The sequence below is a fragment of the Ptychodera flava genome, chromosome 10 (assembly GCF_041260155.1).
Source record: "Ptychodera flava strain L36383 chromosome 10, AS_Pfla_20210202, whole genome shotgun sequence".
Lineage (NCBI taxonomy): Eukaryota > Metazoa > Hemichordata > Enteropneusta > Ptychoderidae > Ptychodera > Ptychodera flava.
The window spans coordinates 1,729,751-1,752,768 of NC_091937.1; the positions used below are offsets into that span (position 1 = coordinate 1,729,751).

The 23,018-nt window shown below is 37.6% G+C and overlaps 1 protein-coding gene across 3 annotated transcripts in view; it reads right to left on the reverse strand.

The window, feature by feature from the left end:
• The window catches only part of LOC139141717 (uncharacterized), a 63,377-nt gene that overhangs the window by 24,028 nt on the left and 16,331 nt on the right, over positions 1 to 23,018 (reverse strand). Inside the window, exons 15-42 of one of the 3 annotated variants that reach the window (XM_070711328.1) lie at positions 22,327 to 22,509; positions 21,231 to 21,413; positions 20,795 to 20,923; positions 20,368 to 20,553; positions 19,545 to 19,763; positions 18,644 to 18,838; positions 16,170 to 16,352; positions 15,705 to 15,884; positions 15,066 to 15,296; positions 13,653 to 14,711; positions 12,835 to 12,977; positions 12,035 to 12,250; positions 11,477 to 11,816; positions 9,552 to 10,661; positions 9,160 to 9,296; positions 8,216 to 8,425; positions 7,645 to 7,984; positions 6,188 to 6,301; positions 5,745 to 5,977; positions 5,210 to 5,471; positions 4,835 to 4,930; positions 4,177 to 4,413; positions 3,643 to 3,858; positions 3,021 to 3,241; positions 2,591 to 2,834; positions 2,120 to 2,275; positions 1,777 to 1,935; positions 1,505 to 1,666 (exon numbers count right to left, since the gene is read on the reverse strand). In XM_070711328.1, coding sequence (XP_070567429.1) covers positions 1,505 to 1,666; positions 1,777 to 1,935; positions 2,120 to 2,275; positions 2,591 to 2,834; positions 3,021 to 3,241; positions 3,643 to 3,858; positions 4,177 to 4,413; positions 4,835 to 4,930; positions 5,210 to 5,471; positions 5,745 to 5,977; positions 6,188 to 6,301; positions 7,645 to 7,984; positions 8,216 to 8,425; positions 9,160 to 9,296; positions 9,552 to 10,661; positions 11,477 to 11,816; positions 12,035 to 12,250; positions 12,835 to 12,977; positions 13,653 to 14,711; positions 15,066 to 15,296; positions 15,705 to 15,884; positions 16,170 to 16,352; positions 18,644 to 18,838; positions 19,545 to 19,763; positions 20,368 to 20,553; positions 20,795 to 20,923; positions 21,231 to 21,413; positions 22,327 to 22,509 — 7,344 coding nt within the window. Of the gene's footprint in view, positions 1 to 1,504; positions 1,667 to 1,776; positions 1,936 to 2,119; positions 2,276 to 2,590; positions 2,835 to 3,020; positions 3,242 to 3,642; positions 3,859 to 4,176; positions 4,414 to 4,834; positions 4,934 to 5,209; positions 5,472 to 5,744; positions 5,978 to 6,187; positions 6,302 to 7,644; positions 7,985 to 8,215; positions 8,426 to 9,159; positions 9,297 to 9,551; positions 10,662 to 11,476; positions 11,817 to 12,034; positions 12,251 to 12,834; positions 12,978 to 13,652; positions 14,712 to 15,065; positions 15,297 to 15,704; positions 15,885 to 16,169; positions 16,353 to 18,643; positions 18,839 to 19,544; positions 19,764 to 20,367; positions 20,554 to 20,794; positions 20,924 to 21,230; positions 21,414 to 22,326; positions 22,510 to 23,018 lie in introns of all 3 variants that reach the window. The other 2 variants (XM_070711327.1, XM_070711326.1) reach the window with 2 other exon arrangements.

Here is a 23,018-nt window from a genome sequence, read left to right on the forward strand (position 1 = left end):
TCAAGATACACCGAACTTTACTAGTAAGTTTTAGTAACATCAGTGAGGGATTTATGTGAGTTACGGCTTTGAACGAATAAAATTGTAATGATAAAAATTAATGATAAAATCGTAAATCGAAATCAAATGTCTGCACGGTGGCCATATTGTATGTTATTGCTAAATAGATTGGTATGCATAATGTGTTTAACGATATCATAGTGGCTTTGTCCATGTGTGAAGTTTGGACAATTCATATGAGGCATGACAATCTTGTTATAATTCACAATTCTTACAAACAAACAAAATGGTTGCTTGACTGACTTGTAAATCGTAGAGCGATATAAATCTCCGTACAAGTGTACGCCACTAAATGTTGTCGAGTTTGAATGAGATTGATTTATAGGTTTGTCTAAGTACTAATTCATAATCCATGACAAAATGGCAGGCTGCGTAACAGTTGGTCTTGTTTCTCAAGAAATTGTCGTTCACATTATCGGTTGACATGTCACCCCTATTTGTAACAATCAACCCTATTTGTAACAAAAGTTAACCCCATATAGGCTTAGTATGATTTCTGTCAGAAAACAAGATTTTTTGACATTTTTGACCGAAATTGTAGAAAATTGCCCCGAAACAAACTTTTGGCATGTATCAGCACAACTTGATTATCTTTTACGAGTAGACCTATTATCCCAAGGAACCTGCACAACGAAATTTAATCTAACGAGCAGTTTCAGAAAACATGAGTTTCGACAAGAAAAAAATAAGGAAATCGTTCCCAAAAATACAAATATGCATATTTCATCAAGATTTCAACAAATACGGCCAAGTTTTTTTGAAAATTAGGTTTTGTTACAACTAGGGTTGATTGTTACAAATAGGGGTAAACATGTCACCCCTATTTGTAACAATCAACCCAATTTGTAACAAAAGCAGTTTCAGAAAAAAATTAGTTTCGACAAGGAAAAAAAGAAAATTGCCCAAAAACATACAAATATGCATATTTCATTAAGATTTCAACAAATACGGCAAAGATTTTTGAAAATTAGGTTTTGTTACAAATAGGGTTGATTGTCACATGGAGGTGCTACACATGATAGAAACTACCTCTCTTTTGCTAAATTTGAAAAAAAATTAATTCAGGCATGTCTGAGTTATGGTTTTAATTCTGCACACGACGAATTTCACCAAAATGACCACCTGGTTACAAAGTGGATCAGGGAGCATGTATACGTTATGGTCATTCTTTCTTATGTCAAGTTCGATCACGGCCAAACTCCACAAAAGTGAAGTGTTTCGATACAAATCGGTTAGGCATGTCTGGACAACGTACGGGAATGGATTGAAGGACGCTGATTCATAAGTCTCTCTGACATTGTCTGAACAGATCAACTAGTAACAAATATCAATTGTAAAGTATGTAACTAGGATGCATCATCACGTTACACTGCGAAACATATAGAAGTGTTGACATGCAATTTCAACACCCATTTCAGTTACACTTCGTAGATATGTTACCTACCTATACAGTCGTCGACACTAACAGATCCCGTATCCTTTGTACGAAGTCCAGCAGGACATGGAATACAATCTCTTGAATTCGTTTGGTTCTGATAGTAATGGCGGGGACATAATACACATGGTTCTAAACCGCTGCTTGAATACGAGCCAATCGCACATATTTCTGGTAAAAAATGCATACAAGAAGTATTAAATGTTAAATATTGTATATTTGCAAGCATGAAACTGAAATCATACAGAAAACATGACTAGTCTTAATAATAAAAATCCTACCTTTGCAACTATCAGACGAAACTGCAACACCATATGTTGATGTATTATTTGGACAGAGAATGCAACTCGTAACACCATACTCTGACTGGTATGTTCCTTGCAAGCATTGTTTACACGGAGCTGTACCATCTTCAGAGTAATAGCCAGGTTTACAAAGCTCTGAGATAAAAATATGAAAATAATAGTAATTCTTCTTTTTGAAATCTCTTTCAAAGGAATCCGATGCGTTAGTAAAAAAGGCAAATGTTAGCAAATACAGTATTCATATGAACACCAACCTGACGTGTTTATTGCACACCAGGACAAACACGATGAATAATGTAATCTAGAAAATTTTACTCACCGATGCAATCGTCTCTGCTTTTGCTGTGTTCATCCGTTGTACTATATCCTACCGGGCAAGAGAGGCAGGTAGTTTGACCGGTAGAATTCTGATACAATCCAATAGGACAACTCAAACACTCATCACCGGCATCGTAAGTTCCAGCTGTACAGGTCACTGAAATATCGACAATGATTAAGTACAACATACAGACACACTTATGATGTCTATGTTTGACGCTATCGCTTAGAAAATAAAATTCAATGATAGGAAAAAATTCAGTGTTCCTTTCACAGTTCTTTCAATGGGGCTTGCAGAAAAAGGAAAAGAACACTAAAATATATTCCATAAAGTCTCGACTTTGACTATCGTTTGCTTTATTTCAACAAGGAAATCAGTGACACAGTGTCAAGTCACTTCTTTTTCAAATCATATGAATGAAATACTACGGAAGACACAACAATCAAGAATCACAAATACTATCACACTTACAGCAATAACATCCACTGTGAATTTTTCCATCCGGACAGCAACATCCCGCGTAGTCATCGACCGGGGCTTCAACTAGGTTCAACTCTGGACATGTATTACTTGCTTCGATTTTCAATAGGTTTGGGAATTGGTTGAATTCTGTGGTGATTGCAGTTTTTATACTTTCTCCACAGCTTTGAAGATCAGTGATTGTTACGTCTTCTGCTGTTGCTGACAATTTCATGGCAAGTGTTGCATTCGCCTGCTAAAACAATCGACAACGTGTATGAGATGTGGCTATCCCAATGTTGTACTGTGATGCTTATAATTTGCTAAGTGTTCAATGAAGAGTTACAAAATTTGTTCAGTATTCCATTAACACAACTCATACAGAGAAAATAACCATGCTGACTTTCCAAAACCTCTCACAACAAAATAAATTTGGCATTACCGTATCGTTTCCAACCACGTCCACTGTTGTATAGTCAAGGGTAATATCCACTTTGTCTTCAATTGAATTACATAGAAGGGACAGTAACGGGTTGACAGACTGCACAACATCAGCAAGACTTGATTCGTAGTATGAGATGCACTGGTCAGTGTCAACCGGTATTGTCGTTTCAGAGCTGTACATTCCCCTGATTGTGAGACAATAATCTGGAATTTCTTGTGCTGTATATAGAGATGCAACACAAAAGTCTTACAACTTTTCAAGTGTGACTGAATGTGAGATTGCTAGAAAGGAAATTAATCAATTTCTCATTTGCAGGGGTTGAAAGAAAGCCTGGTTTATACTATAGGAGTACTCTCGGGCAACCTTTAAATCGAATTCATATCGAGTGAACAAATCAATAAAATATGTAAACAATAGGGCAAAACCGAGTCGTTCGTCCTGACAGCAGAAAATCATGGCTTTATTTTCTTCTATGATGACTTTGCAGCTTCTAAAGTTCATTAGGACGCACCACAGTCACTTAATCTGGTTCGGTAAACGGCGGAAGGACCTCCGTGTACCTAACCACAAGCCACTGAGGGCTGTACTACATGGAAATACTACAGGAAGAAATACGAACCGACACAATCTGGTACATAATTGTGTGGTAACCACGATCCACCAAACTGACAGGTGTACATATTACCAGGTGTTCCAATATCTTGAATGAAATCATATCCATCAGGACAGGACAAAGCACATGAGTATCCGGAACCAAATGGTCCTCCGATTATACTACTACACGTTTTCTGTCCGCCCTCTGGTGTTGGCAGTGACCATTCGGGACATGATTCAGCTGCTCAAAATAAAAACGCCAGAGTTACTTACACAGGAGGTCGACTTTCGTAAGTCAGAGAAAAAATGTTGTTTACAAAAAAGAAGGTTTTAATCAAGATTTCCACGGTTACTTTGCTACGAGTCGTAAAGTAAATTTACACTTTACAGAAGGATGTGGTCATCTGCATGATCAGAAGGTAAGAAGGTAAGAACTTCAATTAAATTACATTATTTCAACGTATGATGTTGATGTGATAACCTGAAACATAAAAACTGAGTACTCTGCGGGCATGTGGAGGGACCGTGGGGATATATAAAGAAAACTAGTTATACGTACGCTGAACGGAGACATCGAACTGACAAGTAGCCTCATTACCACTGTAATCAGTTGCGGAAACTGTCACTGTAATGTAATTGCCATTGGTAACAGATGTGCCATTGGGAGGCTGGTAAGTGATATCTTCGACTCCGTGATTATCAACGACATTGGCTGCCGGATATGATACATTGTGTTGAGTCTCATCAACTAGTATCATGTACGTGTCTGGGCAGTTTATAATTGGTGCCATAGTATCTGAAATCAATGATAATATCAATAAATAAAACAACGTAATCATTCTGCTATAGATACTTCCATGGCTCAAATAAATGTTATTACATAAAACCATAATTTTACTTGTTTCCTAAGCAACGAATTTTAGCCAAAGTTAAGCAATGTCACCATGAACTTTATTATTTGTGCGCTAAATGTATTTTCCATATATTATGTGCGTTTGCTAGAACTCATGCCCTGTAAGGGGTGACACTCAAATTATATCTACTTTGCTTGGTTTGGGAGAGCCACATCTAGCTGTGTTGGTATTGTAGGATACGACTTTGAATACCGAGCTGTTACAGAAAATGTAAATATATAATCTCTTCGGACTTAGTGTCCTGTGTTGGTGAAATACTCTACAAAAAAGGAAATCACATTGAAGCATTGTTAACTGTGATACCTATGCAAAGAGGTGCAGTTCCATTCCATCTTGCATCAATCATAAACGATGGCTCCTCAGGAACAGCTCGCCGCCGTCTTTGATTTTCTGCAGCAACTGCTGAAAATGGATATCGTATAACTTTCAAAGATGTAGAACCATTCCTACGTCATACATCATTAAAAGCACAATACAGAAGGCGCCAACATGCTGCTAGGTGAGATGGCTTCCTTTCATGATGAAGGAAGTCTGTGCATGGTTCAGTGTGAAACTTCCTTGTTTACAAAATTCCAGTAACAGCCACTGATATAACTGGACACTTTTACAGAGAGCTGATACAAAAACTCCATATTATATTAGAAACTACTAAAGACTTCATACTATTACGATACGTACTGCATTTTTCATTCTGGATGAGGCTATATCCCTGGGGACAACAAAACCGTGCGTCCTCTTCTTCAATTGGATTTTCAGATGATGCAAGGGAAGGACAACTCCCTGAACTGGCTATGGACACCAGGACAGGGAATGTCGATGGAAAGTTTGTCATGTAGAAAATGAGTTGGTAACCACATCCAGCCAACTGTGTGTTAGTATAGCCTGGGTTCTGTGGATCTATTGGTTCTATTAACAGGGCTAGAGATACATCCATTGTCACCTAGAGGTATGAACAACATAGACAATAGGGCTAACTTACTGTACAATTTAAAATTCTATGACAAATACGTGTAACAATGTATCTTCTGGCCTTCATCACTATGGAGACATTGTTGTTATTACACTGATTCATTGCTTACACTCTCTATGGAAATACATTTTGAATGTCATATACTAGCGACATATGTATATATATATATATATATATATAATACATACATCAATGAAACCAGAGTGAATTCAAAATTATCGCATGACACGTCATCAAACTAACCTGCTGATTACCGGAGGTGAGTGTTATATCCATGGTTATTCTAATGATGACCAGACCAGCCAGAGGTACGCACGCTTGCGAAGGATCGACTGATAGAAGCTGCGTTAAGTCTTGGGTTAAACGTGTTGCAATTTCTGTGCCATAGTAGTTACCGCATGTTTGAGCATCGGTTATCACTCCATCGCCGGAATAAGAGACACCCATTTGTCCACAATAATCGGGAACATTACGATCTAGGTATTCAAAAACAACACGTGGCGATTCTTGTTACTCTGATTTTGAACCTAAAGAAATGGTTTTATTATTCATGTTGGCGTGTACAATAAAGGTACAAGTACACATATTAAGCATAATCAATATTAATGTTAATATATGAATGTATTGTTTATATCTATAATCTCAACCAACATTAACTCATCAATACGGTAGCTTTCAATGCTTACCTGGTGGCGTAGACTCAGTGGGTAAAGTACTTTGCAAAACCGTTGTCATAGATTGTTGAGTGGTCATTTGAGTGCTTGGATTTTGACTCGTTGTGTCAGGTAGTGTTGTTGTCGCTATAAAAACGAAAAGAAAGAGCTGAGATAAAAAAAACTAGTCTTTGTGAACAGAATGTAAAGTTTGGTTTGTATGTTTTGCTCATTTAATTCACCTTTGACCTCCCGATGTATGCAAGCTAATTATTATATGAATCAATGAATGAATCAATGAATCAATGAATGAATCAATAACGCGCTACAGTGATCTATATTCTGACAATGACTTTAGAAAATTTATCGCCTGAAGCTCCCTTATTTTCTTGAAGTATCCAGTATTTGGCTTGTCCCTGCAGCCCGTGAATCTGTTGGCAACAACTTGATTTGTCACCATAGCCTACGGATTGTGACGCAAGAAACTGACGTGTCACCACAGCCTGTGGATTGTCTGGATTGTGACGCAAGTAACTGACGTGTCACCACAGCCTGTGGATTGTCTGGATTGTGACGCAAGTAACTGACGTGTCACCACAGCCTGTGGATTGTCTGGATTGTGACGCAAGTAACTGACGTGTCACCACAGCCTGTGGATTGTCTGGATTGTGACGCAAGTAACTGACGTGTCACCACAGCCTGTGGATTGTCTGGATTGTGACGCAAGTAACTGACGTGTCACCACAGCCTGTGGATTGTCTGGATTGTGACGCAAGAAACAGATTTGCAACCATAGTCTGTAACTCTATATTAAACTCAGTGATGCCAGAAGTTTTTGTTTGTGACCATAGCCTGAGAATATGTGACAACAGGGATTCGTAAATGGCCAGAAAAATAATCCCTTATTTTGGTATCAAATTATTAATAAATTATGATTTAAAGAAAGCAAAAGTGTGTATGTTTTTTCACTGCTTGCTCATAGATATCGCCCGGGTCCGTTAAGCTTAAATGCGACCCAGAGGAAATTCCCAAAACCATAATATCAACGGATACGAATTCCTCTGCCATATATGTCTCTTGATTTGTGCGTCAGAACTGGAATTGTCACATGCCATAGCCCGTGAATATGTGACGCCATAACTGAGCTTGTCACCTTAGCCTGCTACTCTGTGATGCCGATATAGTTTGCTTGCGACCATAGCCTGTGAATCTGTTATGCCGGAACTGGGCTTGCTACCATAGCTTCAGAACACACTGGAACCTGGCCCGAGAAACTGCAATGTCCACAGTTATTGAGTGCCAAAGTAAATCAGATCTTGAGATAAGGCAGCAGTAATGATGCACATCACTGGTGCATTGGATCACTTAAACAAGTCGACTAGTTGGATTCAAACAGGCTTTGATGGGTTAAATAACTATAACTTTGGTTGATACAAAACTATCGTAATATACTACAAACAAATTACAGTCTCTAAGGTTGTAAATGATACCTGTTGTCGTAGTTGCCGATGTTTGAGTCGTGATCATAGGTTGTGTAGTGGATTGGTTTTCATTTTCTTCTGTGCACAATGGAAACTGAGTTCCTGTGTCCACAATGCCATCTTCAGGAATCACTGATACTTCATAATGAATGTATACGCCATTGGTTGCATTGATCCAAACACTAAAGTCAAATCCTATGTCGAAACCATTTGGTGGGATGAAAAAATTATCACTTAATCGCTCCAATGTGACTGTTTCAACGTTGTTGAAAAACTTGACAATATGAATTGGATAGCGATGTTCTCGCACCTGAACTTTCCAGTCCGTAAAGTCCCCGGGAACCACAAACTATAAGATGAAGAGAAATGTATCGTTAGGAAACATTATAAACAAAATGGACGAATCTATAAAGGATACAAAATTTGTTAATGATCTGAATGAGTTTACATTAAAGAAAAATCATACTCATAGTGCATGCGAACCCTCTGCCATGTCGAGGCTTCCAAGCTTTAGAAGTCTGAGTCTGTTTCGATTTTAACATAAGATACGAGGTCGTTATAATATACTGTATACGATTACCTTAAGCAAGATATTAGTCACTTGCGGACAAGGAACGACGCTGTATGTTACAAAAATTGAAGGAGAGTCTGCAGGATCGAGGATGCCATAAGCGACTTCATCGATGGCTATATCGTCTTCCTCCCAACAATCGAAATCACAGGCATCAACTACCATCACAGTCACTTCTTTATCACCACCGCTGTTTACACTCAAACATTGGCCACATACCTAAAGAAGAAAATCCGTTACCTCTAGGGTCGATTAAAGCTTAATCTGCTGTATCTTTTAATGTTTGTAACAGTATTTTTAATTTTTTGTGTTCAAAATCTGGGGCAGTATATCATTGCACTGTTAAAAAATCGTGTGAAAATTATCCGATATTTAACAATGTCAATACTGTCTGTATGCACGTAATATCAAATGTCGTCGTTGACAACTGAATAATAGCTAATTGTAATAACATTATATATTTAACCAATGCATATTGTTGGTTAGACTCTTTGAAAGGATAATAAAATAATCTGTTCTTCAACATAATGTTGGATGAAAACAAAGGGAATAACGCAAAGTATTGCTGAGAGTTGCTGTCATTGTCCCTCCAAGTAACATTATGGTGTTATGAGTGTGAATAAATAATCTGTATTTCTATCTTTAAACTCGTTCACTATTGATTTCTATGATTTTTTGCTGTTGTGAAATATTATGTGTCTCAAGTGTCACATAATTGGACTAACTGGACGAAACTTTGACGGTTTTCTTTAAAAAGAGATGTGAAATAAATTGACCTACATTGTAAAGGTGGTAAGGTGTTTTTCCTGAAATTATCACCACAATAAATTTAAGCTTGCTTAACTATTGTAATATGTGTAGAAGTAATATCACGATAATTTATCCCAGTATTAAGTTTTGTTATTTACTGTTGTTTAATGGATTTGGAGTTACATTTGGTAAAGAATTCTTACCGCTGAATGTTGAAACGATGCCATTGCAGCAAGGTATGTAGACGAAAATGGCGTCAAATTGCAAGCATCATACCCAGGCAAGTCTGATTTCACTGCTGTCGCATTTACAATGTTCGTATCATACACACATTCCAAATCTGTTGGTTGGATAAAATAACAATGATGAATAGAGATAATGAAAATGAATTAGCTGGGTAAGTGTAATTTGATTACGATTATGAATCATGGCTATGAGGGATTTAGAATACATTTGATCAAGGCAATGGCCTTCAATTTTCAGTCAAATCGAATAAAAAGAAACTTTTATTAGCTTCAATTATTTGTTCAGTATTTTGTATACTGGTGACATATTGGCAGAAAATACTAAGAAGTTTCTCAAGTTATATAGTTACCTTTTGGCGTTGTTGATTCAGTTGGTACTTCAGTGATGTTTTGCTGCTTCAAAGTTGTTTCGGCAGCACTATTGCTGGAAGCTTCACTTGAGCTTGCCGACGATGTCTGATCCATCGATGTGGTTGGAGCTGTTGACTTGATATCCACTTTTGTTGTTGGAGTAATCGTTGTAATCGACATTGTCGACGTAATATCCACGGTAGTCGTTGGGATCGTCGATGTACTATCCATGTCTGTCGTTGGCATCGTCGACGTAATATCCATGGCTGTCGTTGGGATCGTCGATATACCATCCATGGCTGTCGTTGGGATTGTCGACGTACCATCCATGGCTGTCGTTTGGATCGTCGACGTAATATCCATGTCTGTCGTTGGGATTGTCGACGTAATATCCATGTCTGTCGTTGGGATTGTCGAAGTAATATCCATGTCTGTCGTTGCGATTGTCGACGTAATATCCATGGTAGTCGTTGGGATTGTCGATGTACTATCCATGTCTGTCGTTCGGGTCGTCGATGTACTATCAATGTCTGTCGTTGGGATCGCCGATGTACTATCCATGTCTGTCGTAGAGACTGCTAACGTACTATCTACGTCTGTCGTTGGAATTGCTGACTTTTCTACCTCAGTGTCCTCGACAGTGGTTTGTGATTCCTCTGTATATATCATTGTAGACGTGAGTGTTGCAGTTGTCAGCTTGGTGGTATCAGACACTATCTTAGTTTCAGATGACGTCACAAGCCTTGAAGATAATGGCACGGTTGTCAGTTTTGTAGTTTGAAACGATTCTCCTTCTGTGGACTCATCTACTTGTGTTGTCTCCTCAAGTCCTGTTCTAAATTCTTCGGGTGGAGTTGCTTGTTCGGTAGAAGAAGATACGTGTTCGGATTTGGTTGACATGGTGACTGTTACAGGACGTGTTGTGATGACGCTTGACATCTCAATTGTCTCTTTTCTTGTCGTTTCACTTTCATCCGTTGTTTCCACAGATGATGAAGTTGAAGACGGAATATCGCCCGATGTTTGGCTGTGCGTCGTTTTTAGTTCATCTGGTGTTGTGTCATCGGTCATTTTTGTCCTTGCCGTTTGGGAAATATAAGATGTTACATCTGTAATGTAGTAAACATATGTTTTTTTGTGTTTAGACAATTCTAAAATGGCTGTCTTCTAACATGAATTTTCAAGACCTGCTGCGTAGAGTGATTCATAACGATTATTGCCGTTGAGGGAATTTAGGCGTCACCACATTTTATTACTCCATTTCTGTTGTTTTGTGAATTACATATAAACAGATAAAGGGCCAGTAACTCCAACTTTTGATGATTGTTTCATTATTTATATTTGTATGTCAATCGCAAGTTCTTATTCTACTCCAAAAAGAATGCTGAAACACCCTCAAGTTAGCTTGTAAATACATAGTTTATAAGTGTAAAACGCACTGTTATTGTTTATATTTGAATTCTAGTGCGGACCAGAATTCACTTATCAACAACTATAGCAATGCAGTTAGCACACGTACAGGCTTAGTTGACAAGCTGAATACTGTGTATCTCTACATGCTTTGGGAAGTAGAACGAGAAATCATGGTTGACATTAAAACATAGGGAGAAAATATCGTCAAAAGTTATAGTTACTAGCTCTTTAAGTTGTCGTATCTGCGAACGGTTCAGCAAAATGAAATAAATCTCTGTCGTTTTAATGTCCGGTCGTAAAATTGTTTATTTGTTGTTGTAGCGTAAAAGTAATTAAATGTATGAGTACTGTCAGTGAATTTGATTAATTTCTCTGTCTATGAAATGTGGCGACGCGGAGGTATGACTGAGAACACATTTTACCACGCTCATCACTTATCATGCACTTATTCATTGCTACAGATAACCAGTTGAGAAATAGGAAATAAGGGAGATTATGTCAGTATTTCTACCTCCAACTGTCGGCTTGATTCGTGTCGTAGTTGTCTCTGTAGTTGCCTGCGTTGTGACTTGATGTTCATCATTACAAAGTGGGAATTGCTTGTTGGTGTTTATGATGACATCAAACACAAAACTATTGACATGGTAATTGATCTGCCCATACGATGAATGTACTTTTACGTTAAAAGGAGTTTGTATTTGTGCTGCTTCTAGTGGCGGTTCGAAAAGGTTATTACTCAGTCTGTCCAGTGGAGTCCATGGACCAGTGTTATGTATTTCTACAGACGTTACCGGATAACGATGATCCAATATCAACAAGCTGAAGGATGATCCAAAGTTGCTGACAACAAACTGATCAATAAAGAATAAAAGATATCGTTACAGTATCAGTAATTGATGGGTTCTGCAATACTGTTATTCCCATTTATCAAGGAGCGACACAAGAAACAAACATTTAAGTGTGCTCTGAAAAGAGATAAAACGTTGTCGAACATAAAAAAAAATGTTGGGATATAAAAAAGTGTACATATAAATCAGCGTAAACATTTGAATTGAATGACGTGACAGACCTTTAACTTTATATCTTGATCATCGGGACAGGCAATCAGTCTATAGGAGACGGTGATGGAATCACTCCCGTCGTCTACTAAGGCGTCATATGCATCATCACTTAACACTATGCCATCTTCATCGAACATGCAGTAAGGCATCGGGCATTCGTCGGTTACCCTGACAACCACTGACGTAATATTCGGTCTGGTCACTTTTAAGCACTGTCCACAAACCTTCATTAGGGTAAAGATGTGAAGTCACGCATTTTTATTCTGAGTAATGCTATTGACATTAATAGTCGCAAGTTATCTTGTTTTCTTCTTGTTTAAATCATTAATTTTCCCGTTCGAAATTTCATCCCTTTGATTTACGTTAAGACAGGTCACCACACTTTGTGATCGACAACGTTCATTGTGAATCTCAAATGTGTAAGCACTTTGTGCAGATCTGATGTAAATGTTGCATTCTGTAGCTTCGATGATTACCTTTATCAGATAGCAAGAAATGATATCAAGAGGGAAGTGCATAGCAACCGAAGGGTCAATAACCCTATTTTCCTAGAAACGATATAAATTACTTAAGATACGCGACATTTGAAAGGTTTCATGGAAACATGTCTTCTCAGTACGAGTACGTCGTCTTATTATAAAATGCAATCCACAGATCCCATATGTTTATCATCATGACTGTACACAAGTTTGCATATCCCTTGACAGGACAGAGCGATATAAGTGATATATCCTTATCTTTCTAGGAAACCGTTCAGGATTTGACTTTGTAAATTACAAGGTCAGCTTTGACAAACTGGAATACTTACGGCCGAATCTTTGTAGTTGGCCATACCGGCTACCATGGCGGTGTAAAAAGACTCGAATGAACATGTACCCTCTATTGGCAATTCACTGTACCTCTCTGCTGTTGAAATCACATCGTTCTCGAAGAGATCGCAATTTCTAGAAACTTAAAAAGAGATCTAACAATGTAACCTATTCTTACAGACACTCTACTATTGAAGAGTGTCAAGATAAATAAAGATACAATAATATCTAATTAACAATTCGACAAAAGATTGTCGAAGTATGAATTAGCTGAAAGTCATTAAAATGTGAAATGTGATAAATTTTCTCTACCAACATCTTCCTTTTCTACTATCAAAATACATCTGTGGTCTTGTAAGTCGTTCGTTGTTTTTTGGCTTGGTTTATTTCAGTTAAGTACGAGTAAACATAGTGTGACTTTTGTTTCACAGTTTAAGCGCTAAGCCGGAATAAGGTACAGTGAAGCGTCGTCAAAATAATCAAAATCTAACTTAGAATTTATAGAAATCAAAAACACTAACTACGTACATATGAACATTAGCTGCCGCTGACTAATTTTCGTTATTAAAAATATGGCAACGTTCATGCCTAAATGATAAGGGATAGGTTGTTAAAGCTCAGCTATCTTACATATAGCTATAAATAATGAATTCCTAAGATTGTGTAAAACATTACACGCTTCTTACAAGTTGTTTGTAGAATTTCTGACAAAGATGTTATTTTGTGTCACAGAAAAATGATCTACCAAGTAAACTTATCCATGATGCTCTTTTGTTCTCTCAGTTAAAATTGCTTGTTACTGAAATGAAATACTTACCCGTTGTCACGTCATGAGACCGCGTAGTGCTACTTGTAGTCATCAAAGATGATGTTATTACTTCTGGTGTACTTACTGACGTTGTCGGACGTGAAGTCGATGTATGTGTTGTTTTTGTTGGTGGCTGTGGAATCGACGTTGTAATCAGAACAGTTTCTGAATACTCATCGGATTGAAACTCACTTGAATACGTCGTCGATTCGTCAACGTATGTTGTAAAGTCTGTTGCTATGGTTTCATCCAGGCTGGTTGACTGTTCTGCCTCAGTTGTTGGTTTAGTGGTGACAACAGCGGAGCGGTCAGAAGGAACGTTTCGAAATTCAGTTGTTTCTTTGTCAGTAGAGCTTGGTCCAAAATTTGTTGTAGAATATATAGTGGTGAATTCCCTCCCAAGTGTTGTTGCAGAACTTGTTTGGTGAAGTGTGGATCGCTTTGTTGCCGTAACAAACTCAAAACTCGGTGATGATGTTACATCACTGCTTGTTTTGAACTGTGTAGAATATGTTTCCGATTTTTGGTCCTCGGTAGAGGCTACCTCAACACTGGTTGTTCTTGGGTTGTATGTCTGCTCGTCAGTAAATGTAGACCCTGCTGATGTTGTCACGGTGTCTTTTTGCGTTGTGGATGCCAGATCGTCAGTATAGTGTACCGATGCTGACGAGCTTTTCGTTGAATCGAGCCCAGCCATTGTGGTGATTATGGTCTGGGTAGATTGCTTGGCATCCGATGTTATGTCTTCAGTAAAAGTTGTAGTTGTTGGACTTGTTGTTGTCTTCATAGAGGAAGAAGTAATGGTTTGTTCTTCACTAGCATCAAAATCAGTCGACTGTGATTCCATTTCGGTGGTGCCTCTTTCAGTGGCTTTAATGGTTGTTTGATGAGTTGTATCAGGCGGTAAAGTGACACTGAACGTTGTTGTGATTCTAGTCGTTACAGGATTCACAGAGACTGTTGTTGTTGTAAACCGTGCTGTAGTTTGCATCCTGCTTGATAGTCTGTCTTCGTAATCTGTTACAGCCTCGCTAGATAGGTCTACAGAGTCTGTCACTTGTACGGTACCTACGTGTAAAGCATAAATGCCAGCTTTGGGTAAATGTGGAACTTTTGCAGTTTGTGACAATGGCATCAAATTCGCATGATTATCATTTCATAGATGTTAAAATGTTGTTTGATACACAAGCCCAGCGAAAAACAAATTCCCGTTTACACTGTTATATTGTTGAGCTATAACACCAATGTTGAGTCAAGACATGTTTTTCTGCAATGACTAACATTGAAAGTTGAATAAATCTGGTAATTTGATCCTTGATTCAATACCTGTGACGTCATCGTATGTATTATCTCTAGTAGAACTCATCACTGACACAATCGATGATACAATAGTTGATTGTGTCGCTTTCACGGGAATTTTACCTTGATATTCCGAGGTTTGCTTTCCGGCTTCCGTTGTCAATGGCGAGGTTGGTACGACCTTTGTTGTTGACAGTGTAGTTTTTGAAGATGGTGAAGTAGCAATCATTGTTGAGTATTTTTGAGTGACCACTCTCATTGTTGAAATATCATCTTCAGATGTTGATTCGTCCATTTCTGTCGGTACTGACTCCCAAGTTGTTTCGTTTGGGACCTCTTCAGTTGTTGTGCCTGCTGTACAAAATAAAAATATAATTTGCCTTGGTCTATCACTAATATTTGACTTTTGCAAGTTTGCTCATTCGGTCATTCAGCAACATGATAGCTATGTCACGTGACTCGGCTGGTCCGAGTCTATTTCATTGCCACATGTTGCTATTGTTACTGAATGTGTCGAGTATATTAAATGAAATTACAGAGCATGCTTTCCGCTTTTTTTCTGATACTGAAATTAGAATGAACGAGTACTCACAAGTATCATAATACCTACTACCTTTTTATGCACAGAATGACAAACATGAAGATTGAACGATTCAAATGATACTTCAGAATTTCACGATTTGACAATCTTTACTCTCAACATTTGTTTTGACTGCTATAAACAAAGCTGAGGATCATTGGCTTCACTGATTTAATACATACCAGTGGTTGGTATAGCAGGTGTTGATGGTGTCGGTGTGACGTGTTCTCCTTGGCATACTAATGGACTCGGATGACTTGGAGTAAATCCATAGTTACAAGTGAATGACACCATTGATCCAATACTAAAATCATCGCCATGACGTTCACCATTGTCTGGTACACCGGGATCTTCACATTCGTCTGAAATAAATATAACCTTTTAATCTCATTGACAGCTCAAAAACAGCAAATTCAAATACAAACTGAGTTGTATTTGCGTGATAAATTTTCATCAATTCATGGCTTAGATTGTTCACTGTGGCAACTTTGCGAGAAACATTCCAGATCAGACATAAAGAATAGGGTCTACGAAATAGTTGTCCACTGTCTAAAATATTTACCATTCCAAACAGTGGAGAGAATATCTGAGAACATAATTTACTCTTCTCCTGAAAATGAAGGGACATGAAATATTTCTATTGTTACCAATGGCTATACACTGCGGTCTAGTTCCATTCCATATCCCGTCTTCTGTGCAGTGTCTCTTTGCGTCACCGAGAGTATCATAGCCAAAGTCACAATGCAGTGTTGCTACACTACCATATAATGTTGAATTGCTATACATCCACAAACCGTCATCAACTGGAGTCAGTAAGCCACAGTCGACCGCTGAAATCATGCAAAATAAAATGCGTCACTTATTCTTGTATATATTTCAATGTGAAAATTGAGATGTATGCATCTGTTGTTGAAAAATAAAAAACAATAAGGTCACATTGTCGAAAGTGGATAGAATTTTGAAACTTACACAATAGCTTCTCTTATCTATCAATGGTCATTTATATTGCTGAAGTAAAATTTACAGAAATAAGATCGCCATGATACTAATTCATACGACAACATAGAAATAACGGGCGACGCGCTGACCATTAACGTTTAGCCTATTTGTGGGCAAGGGCGAGAGGAAAGCCAAAAATTAACGGGCGAGGCTTGCCGAGCCCGTTAATTTGGCATTCCTTGAGCCCGATCCAATAAATAAACGTTAATGGTCAGAGCGGAGTCTGTTATTTACATTAGATTATCAGCGAACCCAAGAAAACCGTCAAAATTTCCGAAAATTTCAGGAGCGAACGACAACTGGGCCCCAGAAACTGAGCAATACGCGACGCACTGTCACGCCCGCTGTAAAAAAATGGCAACTCCGGGGATGTTTTCAGAAAAAAGTATCTCAAATTGGCCCACAAGTGGTCCATTTTATTTTGTGATTGATTATGATTTACGTTTCAGCTGTAAAGTTACGATACTTTGAGTTGTTAATCTTATTATTCATATTAGGAATTGATATTAGGAATGCTGTCAGTAAGTTGGAAAAGAGTAAAGCTTGCGGTCCTGATGGTATTTCATCTGAACATATACTGTATTCTAGTCATAGACTTGCTGTACTTCTGACCATTATTTTCAATGCTTGTTTGTTACATGGTTATTTACCTTCTAGTATGATTTCTACTGTTTTGGTGCCTATTATCAAAGATAAGGCCGGTGATATAGCTGACAAGGGCAATTATCGACCCATTGCGTTGTCATCTGTATTTTCTAAGATTTTTGAAAATGTCTTGTTAACTTATATCGAGTCATATTTATATACATCAGATAACCAGTTCGGTTTTAAGGCTAAACATTCTACAGATCAATGTATTTATCTCTTAAAGGAAGTTATTCAGTTTTATAAGGCACATAAAACTCCCATGTTTTTATGTTTTATGGATGCCTCTAAGGCGTTCGACCGTGTCAATCATTGGACACTTTTTCAGAAGCTTTTATCAAGAGGAGTTCCTGAAATATTCGTAAGACTGATTGTTTTTTTGTATAGATCTCAGCAAGTGTGCGTTAGGTGGGGATCTACAATATCTACTGCATTTAATGTTTTAAACGGTGTTCGTCAAGGGGGCACTTTTCTTCAATGTTTAAATTGATGAACTTAGCTCTAGTTTATCCAGTTGTAATGTTGGCTGTCTTTTTGGTGGTAGAAGACTTAATCATATTTGTTACGCTGATGATTTAGTTATCTTTTGCCCGACAAGCAAGGGCCTGCAAAAACTTATTCTTATTTGTGAGGTTTACGGTGCTGAACATGATTTCATTTATAATCAAAAGAAAACTGTATGTATGATTGTAATGCCCAATAGTTTTAAACTTATCAATATGCCTGAAATCTGTCTTAGTGGTATGAAGCTTTCTTTTATCCACTCGTACAAGTATTTGGGTGTCTTTATAATTAGCTCTTTCAACGATGACGATGACATTAAAAGACAAATGCGGCTATTGTATATTTGTGGTAACTTTCTTTTCAGGAAGTTTGCTTACTGTTCTATACAGGTGAAAACCAGATTATTTAAATCATTTTGCTCAAATTTATACTGCTGCCAGCTTTGGTCCACAAAGCGCTCTCTAACGAAAATTCGAGTGGCGTATAATAATTGTTTCAGACGACTTTTTAATCTGTCAAGACGTTGTAGTATTAGTATCATGTTTGCTGTCTATGATGTATTGTCTTTTGGCGAGTTACTGCGTAAAAACATTTTTAACTTTATGAACAGAATTAAGAGATCTCAGAATTCTTATATTAAGACTATTTATGCTTGTACATTTATTGACTCACTACAGTGCAGGCACTGGAGAACTATTTTATACTGAAGTTTTTTCTGTATAGTTGATTTTTTGTGTGTATCTGTTATTTTTTCTTTATTTTATGGTATTTTTCTATGGGCCTAGAGCCTGATTCAAATAAATAAATAAATAAAATATTCACGGGCATGTAAACAAATCATTACTGTGTATTTGTGGTCAGTCACGTGGTTCAGCTCGACCAATCAAAATGCGACGGGCAGGGCATGGTAATATACTGTTCGTTATTTTTGTAACTCTGGCCGATCCGAAATAGAAACTGAATTACTACTTACGAACGCATACGGGCGCTGTTGCACTCCATCTATAGTCGCCATCCACGTAGCTGTAGGTACACACTCGGACTTTAATGCCTTGCAAATTATATCCAACATCACATTCATATTCCACTTCACTCTGATAGCCGTAGGTAGGGTCATTGACCTCATAGCTACCGTGGTCAATATCATCAGGTTCACCACATACCGCAGCTGGATATATGAAAATTGAACCGTCAGATTGCATTACAAGACTTTAACTCTCAATGGTGAAATCACATTACTTATCGACAATACTTTCTTCATTGGAGATGAATTACCAGATTATACAAATACATCATGCTACATTTTGAAATATCGTAACAGCGTTCTTGTTATAAAGGAACTTGTGCAAGCCCTACAGTCAAATATAATGTACACGTGATACTAGTAAAAACAACCAATTTAGTGACTATTAATATGACTATTTTAATAACGCCGATTTCACTTGCTAATGCATCAAGGTACTACGGCGTCCAGTGTGCAATTTTTATTTTGTATTTCATGTAAGCATATCGATGGTGTGACATAACATGCAGGGTACTTTGTTTTCCTTGAAATATGTTGTCGTTAGAAAACGTCGATCCCTTCACATGTCGTGATCGTGAAAATGGCAGAGAATCAGTTCTCGAACATTATTGATTTTCGATGTGACCGTTCCTCATGGATGGACCGTGGTTGGATTAACGTGTAAATGTGCAGTTTGCCATAACATGGGTACACATGAATCAAGAGAATATTATTACAACCTGGACTGTAATACATAGTAGTATACTATAGCAAAAAGTGCATATTAACGAAAACACTGAGATTTTGAATGACATTTCAGAGATCATGAAAATGCACCTACTTGTCAGTGAGATTTATCGAATTTACTTACGTACGCACGTCGGAAACTCGGCATTGTACTCCCCGTCGAGAGTGCACAATACTTGTGATTGTCCATCAATTTGAAAACCCTCAAAGCAGTAAAAAGTGATGGTGCTATTGAATTCGATGAGAATTTGACCAGTTGCCTCTATATTCCATACCAGAGAACCCTCACGAGGATTGGGAATAGGTATGGGATCGGAGATGCTGGGTACCACACATGTAACAGCTGATCAGACCAAGAAAACGTGAGTAATTAGCAGTTGTGTAGTATTTGTAATATATGTTATATCAGCGTAACGTAACAAACTCAAACGGTCAGACATGGGTATCCAAGGAATGCCTAGGGCAGAACTATCAAGAAACTAACTGGTTGCATTGTATCACAATTTAACAAAACACTCAAAACGACATTATTAACGAACCCAGTAGATCTGTCATGTGTAAATTAAAGTATCAGTGTTTTTATACAATCGTACATATAAATTAGTTTGGACCTTTGTAATTGGTACTGCTAACACTGGCAATACACGGTAAGAAATGGGTACCCAATGGAATATTATGCTTGTCTCAAACTCTATGACGAAATCAGTTACTTCATAGACAGTGAAGCTGTGCCACTGACTTTTAGTTAGTCACCCTTATATTGTGAAAGGGCCTCGTATAGATACGTATGGAAATTTTGAAACTTGGTATGAATTCAAACCACACTTTCTGTAAGATTTATATAAAACAGTCATATAATATGCCTTCGCCTTCGTAATTTGCCAGCGATTTTCTACCGGTATGACTGATCACGTGATAGAGTTCTGAGTATTGACCTTGGTACTTACGGACACATGATTTATTAAATGTATAGACATCATATTCAGAGTAACCAGTTTCACCGTGAGGAAGATAAAATCCACTCGTTCCATTCTGCATGTATAAGAGATAACCTTCCTCACATGAACACTGAAAGCTTCCTTGGTCGTTCTCACACAGTTGATCACAATACTTTAAATCGCATTCGTTTACGTCTAGAGAAAGAACCATTAAATAACTCCTTTATTGACATTAATGCTTCTTGAAAATTAACTTGTAAGCAGTTCCTCAGCTTAATTGATAAGACCAGCCTATGCAACGAATCGCAGAAGGCGACGCTACAGACTGTATCAGATCATGCATAATTATGTTCAGAGCAATCAAGGAAGAATAATTTGTTGTACTCTCATTTTTATAAAAGTCAATGAGCATTGCAAAACGAATTATGTGTCCTACCTTTGCAAGATGTTCCATTCTTATCGGGTTCAAATCCGTCAATACATGGACAACTATAGCCGCCATCTTCATTTTGGCAAAACTGACTCACGCCACAAGGACTTACTGTCGTAATACATTCATTTACGTCTGAAACATTTAAAATATACCGAGTTAAATGTTGAGTCTCATTCCGTGCAGTTTTCACCTCGATACAAAGACAATTAGTTCAACATGGCTCGAAGTTATAGAGTGACGAATCGTTACAAGAACTAAAAGTAGAAATATGATTAAACAAAGGTCGAAATGGAGTTTTATGATGTTTATGATGAATGGAAGTTTTTTGTGTGTTGAGAAGAAAGAGCAGAAATTCCGATCAGATTTGAAACAGCAGAAGGCAGTTGAATGAAAGCGGCCTGGATTTAACTGGTACATTGTAACACCAAAGCTTGCTCACCATTACAAGATGGTATTTCACCATTCCATTGCAATTCTTCGTTGCAGGATAGGTAAGTGACCCCATCTAATTGGTATCCTTCATTACAATAGAATGTAACATTGTCACCGATATAGTAAGGTCCAGTGTCTGGAATGACTTGTAGATGAGGGTCAGTGACTTCTACAACGCTGCAGTTTAAACCTATATCAAAATGAAATTGAGGACAGCAACAAAGAATGATTTTCTGTTTGTGACAGTTTGTGTGTATACTTAAGGGTCTGTATGTTTCACTGTTGGCCAATGACAATGATGTAAAATGCTCAAGTCTATACTAGAAACAGATCGAATATTTGCAGTGATTTCACTCTGTAATACTTTAGAATTACGAAGTCTGCAGTTTCACGAAGTCCTGACGATGCAACACCTAGGATACACAGGTAAGAGAGAGGTTTCGTTGAGACCATTCTAAAATTTAATACTTTATTTTACTGAATCGTAGACTCCAATGATATCATCAATATACAATTAAATTTCCAATAAACCATGTTACTAGACTATGTCGTTGTACACAGTGAGTCTCCCATTTGGTCTGCTTTATCCTGCATAATGAAATCAGAACATTTTTCCTTAGAATGTATAAAATGCGCTTTGGGGACAGACGCTCTGACTCTCAAACTTTTACAATACTCTTTGGGCTACAATTTCTTTGGACTCATTTTAAAGCTCTCGGAAAAAATAAAGTTTTTTTTGTATTTGAAGATGTTTCATTGCTTAGAGTAAAGAACGGTTACAGCGCTTATCAGAAAGGTTTGAGCAAAAAGTCTTTCAGTTGTGAGGCGCATACAATTTGGCCTTAGAGTGGAACTTGCGTAAAACCGGTCTTGAGTAAAAATTGTTGATGTATTCAGCTAAGTTTAGGGCACTCTTTAGGAAAATACGCTGGTTCTTTAAAAAGTTACATCATTTCTCCTCTGAGCAAAGTCTTTTTTTAAGTCATGAATTGTGATGCATACAATTATTATATGAACAATGATGGATTTTTCATTTCACTTACAGCTTTCATAACTCAATAATCTCTGCGAAATAGATATCGAAGTAAACCGTTATTACTTACGTTGACAGTAACCGGGCTGGCCGCTCCACGATCCATCGTCATCACAAGTAGAGAAAGTATAACCAATGACAGTATAACCAGACGGACAGATGTAGGCAATGGTCGAACCAAATGTTAATGTATTTCCTGTTAGTATTTCGTATGACATTGGGCTTTCAACGTTTGGCGTTGGACACTCGATAGCTGATATAATGTAAACATTAAATTTTATACATAGACATAGTTAATGTCAGTAACTTAAAACGTCACTCAATACGATGATAGCTACAGTGTACTGCTCTAATGTTCGTGAACTTTCTATGTAATGATATCGGGAGATATCGGCCGGTGTTTAAGACATTTTCAACAAATGAATAAATTACAGTAAATTTGCTGCAGTGCGTTTTTCTTTCTATCTGTAATAAATCGTTGAGAGTGAGATATATCCTCTGTAGGGGACATATAGTTGCTGAATTAAAGGATAGAGCGATATCTGTCGTAATGAGTGACCATACGATACAATTGTTGTAAAGTTGATTCCACAGCCGGTTCTATAGGACAGTTACTGCTGGGATTTACCCATTGGATAGTTAACCTTACCTTAGACGCAATGATGGCAGGGAAATGACCGCATGGTAAAGATCGAGGGATAATTGTCCTTGATACCCTATAGGCTGCCAATCAGGACACACTATCGTCCTGATACCCTATAG